General features: G+C 34.2%; 1 protein-coding gene across 1 annotated transcript; it reads left to right on the plus strand.

The window, feature by feature from the left end:
• Positions 1 to 5049: 5049 nt before the first annotated feature.
• LOC141846931 (uncharacterized) lies at positions 5050 to 5736 on the plus strand. The gene has a single exon (XM_074734955.1). It carries the CDS (start codon positions 5050 to 5052, stop codon positions 5734 to 5736), a length of 687 nt encoding a protein of 228 aa, XP_074591056.1.
• The last annotated feature ends 1025 nt before the right edge of the window (positions 5737 to 6761 follow it).

The raw sequence follows: 6761 nt of genomic DNA on the forward strand, positions 1-6761 counted from the left end.
CAGTGCGTGGATCATATTGACGTAGTGTTCTACGATAAATTATTATAAAATAATTATTTAAAATAAAAATTAAAGGGAAGTATATATTTTTTAGTTTAGAAACAAATTAGTTCTTTTAATAATTGATACGGCAGTGACATGGAGGTGAATAAGAAACTTATCATGATATATCTCTGACTAGATTAACATAGACTCTCCATGATATATCTTTGACTTGATCAATATAGTCCTTTGGAGTCTCAGTTATATATTTTTTTAAACCCAATTAAATAATTAAATATGAAAATTTTTAAATTTGGATAATTATCTTTAAATGTGCGTGGATCAATATAGTCACCGTTCAATTTTTTAATTGGAGTATATATATATATATACTCTTTATTTCATGAAAAAAATTATAAAAAATAATATGAAGTATTATTATTTGGATGGATCAGACTATCACCTCGCGAGGCAGTCATATCAAGTTTTAATACTCAAATAGAGCATTCATGTCGCTCTACTAGATTGATCGTGGAGGTCGTGGAGGTCGGTTGTCAATGATCTCAACATTGAACACTTCTTTAATTTATTCTGGTGGCTAATGATAAACTCTTATGGGATCAAATGGATAAAAAATAGAGCACCTAATGAACGGTGTCAAAAATGAATCCGACCCACTAATTCGACCCGAGTTGACTTAAAAAATATTGAATTATAGATTGAGAATTTTAGAGTTTGGGTCAACTTGAGTTGGACCCAAAATTTGACTTGAAATTTTTTGTGTCAAGTTGGGTTCGGGTTGACGCGGTTGATTCAAATTTATGATGAAAAAGAGGTTAAATCAAATTTTGTTTTGAAAATTAAGATATTTTATATGCATCATTGACAAAAGATTAATATGATAATGATGAATTATTGATATAGAAGTGAAGAATTATTTTAAAAATAATAAAAGATTTTTTTAATCGAGTTGGCCAGGTTATTTGAGTTTGTCAAGTTATTTGATTTCAGATTTATAATTTTTGGATCGGGATTATATTTATAATTTTGGATCACGATTGGATTTAAGTTGAAATTTTTTTCTAATACTCTTTCTTTGACCTGATCTAAACTCATCCGATCCATCCGAATTGACACCCCCAACACCTAACAAACACATATTGTCATCCCTTCCAATTGGGCATGAGAAGGGATTTTATCATTCAATATAGACATCTTTGATCAAAAATTTCATATTATCTTATTTACATTTCACTTTTTAAAAATAATTGTTACGAATTTTGTATCACTTTATCTAATTATGATATATATTTTTTAAAAATTTATAATGTTTTCTAATTTTATATTCTTTAACATTTTTTAAATGTATAATAGAATTTATGTTTTTAAATACTTTTTATAAAATAATTCTTAATATTTTATAATTGATGTAGCATTTATATTATAAGTTTATTTAAATACGTATATAAATTTAGGATTTTAGGGGTTTTTATTTTTATTTTTATGAACGAACTCTCTTTTAACGTTTAGAATGAAATTCTTTTAATGTTTAAAGAAAAAGACTCTTTTCTTCTCTCACGATTTGTTTATTTAAATACGTATGCGCTTCCCGATTTACTTGATGGTCGATGAAAAACTTCCATAGGATCGAATTGACCATCCTCAAGAATTGAGTCCATAAGACTGACTGAGATTTATTATTTTTTTATTTATTATAATCATTTACTTTCAATTAGAATCATTTATATTGAAAGATCAATTTATGAATCAGTTAATTATTAATGCACAGAATTTTGAACTAAAAATAAAGATCGATATAAAACATTCAAAAAATAATAATAAAGGATTAAATTTTAAATTCAAATAGGGTAAATATTTTGAAAATCGTTTTTTGAATATATAAATCATGCTTCAAATTTATCCGACCGAAACAAACTATTCATCTTTAAACTAGTCAAACGAATTTAGAACACCTCATTATAAATTAAAAAAAAAAGATAATTATTCGTGATCAATTATAATTTCTCAATTTACCTTCTCATAGATGACAATATGAGACTGTTGGAATGATAAATTTCACTTTTTTATAAAAAAATAATTATTTTTATAATAATATGAAAATGATAATGATTATATTAAATTTTTAACTGGGATAAAATTTTCTAAATTTAAGATGTTGAGACCACTTTTGATAGGACAACTATGTATTTGTACTTTTTGATTTATTTTGATGGTTGATAAAATTTTTTCGTAGTATCAAATTGATCATCCCAGGATGATAGGATAATTGTGTATTTTTTAATTTATCTTGATAATCAATAAAAAATTTCGATCAGAATGAACTGATCTTCTTAGAGTTTAGTCAATTGAGTCATTAAAAAAAAGTTAATAGAATCTCGATAGGGGACTAGCAGCGCAATGACCTGAAAAGAATGATGATTTTTAACGTCACCACGATGGTGAGGTCGAGTGGGTAGGGCTGTGACAACTGTGCACTCTGCCATCACTGCTCCTGAGTGACCGAGTGGACAGGATGCTGTCGGAGTACACCTATCCTCCTGCCCCAAGTAATATGGGGGAGCAAAGCTCTCATCTCCTCGTGTCACGATGCGAAGGAGGGATCCCTGTATGCTACCACGCTGCGGAACCACTACCCCTGAGCGGCCGAGCGGAGCATGACAGAGCAACTGCACACACCCTCCTGATGTACCACTAACCCATGAGTGGCAGTGTGTGCAGACCATGTAACTGGCGACGGACTCAACTACAAAGGAGTCGACGACCGCCAGCATGCAATCATGCAAGGATGGTGCATGACGCTAATGCATACAAGGTATATCTAGTGAATAGACAATGCCCAATAAAGAACGGTATATCACTACTATGATGAATCCATATGCACATGCAAGTATCAACATGCTAAGGAACTAAACAGGTATCAGGTAAAAATGGTATATAACATGTATAAGCAAGTAGTGATATACCAAGACATATATAAAAGCATAAATAGCATTACTACTAGCTATAGCAAAACTATACATGTCAAATAACTTATCTAAAAAGATAAGACAAGATACCCGCCTTCCGAATGTAGTCCGTGACCGAAAAGAAAACCTCCGTGTACAATAGGATCCACAAATCAAGATGCATATTTCAATTAAATATCTTCTAAATACCATATTATATTTAAATCCTTCAACAAACGGATTCTACAGTTTATCCATTAAATTGATTTAATCAATTATTAACTAAATATCAAATCAATTAATAGATTAATTGACTCATTAATTATTTAATTAATGTTGTTTAACTATTCACCGACCTTAAACTAATTCAATTAACTTCAAAGTTAATCATAGAGTTCATACACAGTAATCCCCTCTTCACGACAGCAAATCCCAACCCTATCATGAAATCAATGTTGGTAATGTGAAATCACAGCCAAGAGCATCTTGGCTTCTATATTGGATCCAAAGGTAATCTGTACAAACAGTGGATTGTTTTTTTCTAAATTTCACTGAACATAAAAATAAATCAACCAATGGTGTGGAACAAGTTTTACTTGATAATGGAAATCTATAACTTTCTTAATCTCAAAATCATGCCACACAAACTAATAAAATAGATTCTTAACCGAAACTGTCACTCCACCAAAGGAGCCCTAACCCCATTCAACACAACCAAATAAATAGTTTTATCCTCTAACCGTTTCTAATCCACAAAAACTCCCATTAACCTACCATTCCAACCGAACAGAGAAATCCATTCAACATGACCGAAACATTCATCAAATCCTATTATTTCCCAAATCAAAACTAACCGAATTAAAAGCCTTCTTACCTCAAATCAAAAGCCCTTGCCCTAGATCCCTTGATTTCTGAAATTTCCACCTCCTGCCAAAACCCACAAACACTCCGATCAACATTCAAGCCAAAGGGAAACCTAACCGAAACCAAGGAAAAAGAACTCACCTCCAAGTTCAAATCGATTCCAGTAAGCTGATTGACGAAAAACAACCGGCAAACCCTTCTCACGGCGACGGCGGCAGAGGCTTGCGACTAGGGCACAGAGGAGAGGAAGAGGGAGAGGTGTTGGCTTCTTCTCCACACGGCGGCGCTCGATCTGTGACCGACGGCCGACGCTGCGCAAGTTCGGAAACGAGGGAGGAGGCGACGGCAGCCGGACGGTCGTGGAAAAGGAGAGCTTCGTTTCCACAAGGAGAAGAAAGGATTCTTCGGCTCGGCGGAGAAAAGGAGAAGAAGAAACAGAAGAAGGGGCAGCGTCAGTTTCGCGGAGGGGAAGGAAACGGCATTCGCCGTTTTCGGCCGGAAGAAGAAAACGCTCGTGCGTTTTTGGCGAAAGAAGAAGCGCCGTAGGGGGAAAAAGTTATGGATTCCTAATGGGTTAACGGGTTTTAAACCCGTTAACCATTAACCTTTTTTTTTTTTTATCGTATTTTACACATCCTCTCATTATTAGTTTTTCAAACACCATGTATATATACTACATGAATTTTGAATTTTGCTCTCGAAGTATGATTGAATTAATTAGTATGGGACAAATTTATTAAGTGAATAAAGGTCGAATCTCGATGAAGTTGAAATAATACCCTCCTCTATAGTGGTCAACTACAACTTTTTGATTTATTTCTTTACAGATGATTATGAGATCGATCGTGTGAGACAGTTGAGGTGATAGATTCCATCTTTTGTTCAAATGAATTTTGAAGATTATTTGATAAAAAAAAATTACATCTAACCACTTAGCTAAAATATATTTTAATATGTAATTTAGAATATTTTGATCAAAATTGTAAATATTAATTAAAATTGTTCATGCTCATAAAATATTATATATTTTTTAAAAATAGAGCAGTTTTAGCACCACGAATCTTATTTCCCGCCATCTCCTCGGCCTCCCCGCGCTTCTTTTCGCCGTATCCCGCCCACGTTGCTGGCGCCAACCCTTCCCGCCAACTCCATTGCCGCGCCTATTAAACTACAGATCCCAGTTCTTCTTCTTCCCCTCCCGATCTTGCTCTCCTTCTTTATCCTTCTTCTCGCAGAGATGGTGGTGGCTTTGGGTCCGGGGAGATTCTACGGGAGCAGCCTCCCGCGCCCCCGCTTCTTCGCTGATGACGAGCGGGTCGATCCGCCGGCGCCCGTCTCGGATCCTCTCCTCTCGTGGGCCAACGAGGCGCACTGGTCCATGGGCGGCCTGAGCTTCAGTCGCCACCGCCTCCAGGGCCGCATCGAGGGCTCCATCAAGAAGCTCCGCGCTCAGCAAGAGAAGAAGATCCAGCGGCGAACTGTCTCTCCTCCTTCCGCCGCGCCAACAAAGCCGGCGATCTCGAAGCCCAGAGGCAAGATCACGCTAAATCTTTCACGCCTCGACCCGAACCCAGCGGATAGAAACGAGGGAGAGGTGGCGGTTGAGAAGCCTCAGAAGGATAGCAAAGCCGGTGGCGGTGTTCAATCCTCTACCGGACCTGCCGAGAAGAAGAGGAAGAGGGTGAGGAGGCTCGGGGAGGAGTTCGACAGGATCGCGGCGGAGTTGCTGAAGGCACCGAAGATCCAATTAGGCGGCGCGGCAGCAAGGACTCGTAGCCGGAGGTCAATCGGAGAGGAAATCGAACAGGATGAATCGGAGCCAAATGCCCCTGCTCTCCACAAGAAAGGCGGCGCCGAGAAGAAGAAGCCGAAGCCGGCGGACGGTGGACCGCCGAGGAGGACTTCACCGAGGAACAAGCAATAATCTTCGGTGAATTTTCTCATCCTCCGATCTTCCTTGCATCACGAACATTGTAAATCTTTCTAGTTCTTGATTGAATGATCAACGGAAGCTTCTGACTTTGAATCTATGTTTGAAAGCTCGTTCCTTGCCATTTGAACAAGAAATGCTGTGAGAGTTTCTCAGAAAGAATGATCCGGAAAGGGGGAACCTTAAGATCAAAGTACTTAACAAAATCTAAGACTGGTTATAAATCATTAATTTTAAAATCGTATTAATTTAACAAATATAAAATATATATAGGATTTAATTAGTAATATTAAAATTATAATAGAAAGTAAATATAAAAGTTAAATACGAAATTGATACCTATATAAGAATTAAAGAATAAAAAGGTTGTTTCAAATTTTGAATTTTTAATATATTATTTGGACAACAATTAATTTTGAATTTTGTTTATTGTAGTTTTTTATTTTATTATATATAATTATGATTTGAATATGCTCTTGGAATCATTTGATTTGGTAATTTGAGTCAAAATTAAGTTTGAATTTATATAATTTTTGAGTTCGAATTCAAATATTAATATTTTTATATTTTTTGATTTTATTTGTTTACATCCCTTTAACACCTATAACATTATTTGGTAATATTTATTGAGAAAAATTTAAAAAGTGTTTTAAAGGGTGTTTTATTTTTTAAAAAAAATATCAAAAGGGTACTTTATTAATTTTTTATCTCAAAAATATTTACTTATTGAGTAAATCTATACATTTAGAGATTCTTTCTCATATTCTTATTTATTTATTTTTTTAAGTGTTATAGTTGCTATATAATAGTGTTGAAGCAATTTTAATTAAGTTTGAATAATTTTATCTAAATTATTAAAAATCCTTTGATAAAATAATATTTTATGTATAATAATTTTATTTTATATTGTAATTATATTTTTTTATAAAATAAACATCCTTTTGAGATAAAATAATGGGTCATTTTTTGCCATATTTATTATATAATTTAGTAGCATGATTTAATTTAATATTATTTAT

This window comes from Curcuma longa, chromosome 16 (assembly GCF_044706935.1).
Source record: "Curcuma longa cultivar G26 ecotype Majalengka, Jawa Barat chromosome 16, ITB_CL_G26_1.1, whole genome shotgun sequence".
Classification (NCBI taxonomy): Eukaryota; Viridiplantae; Streptophyta; class Magnoliopsida; order Zingiberales; family Zingiberaceae; genus Curcuma; species Curcuma longa.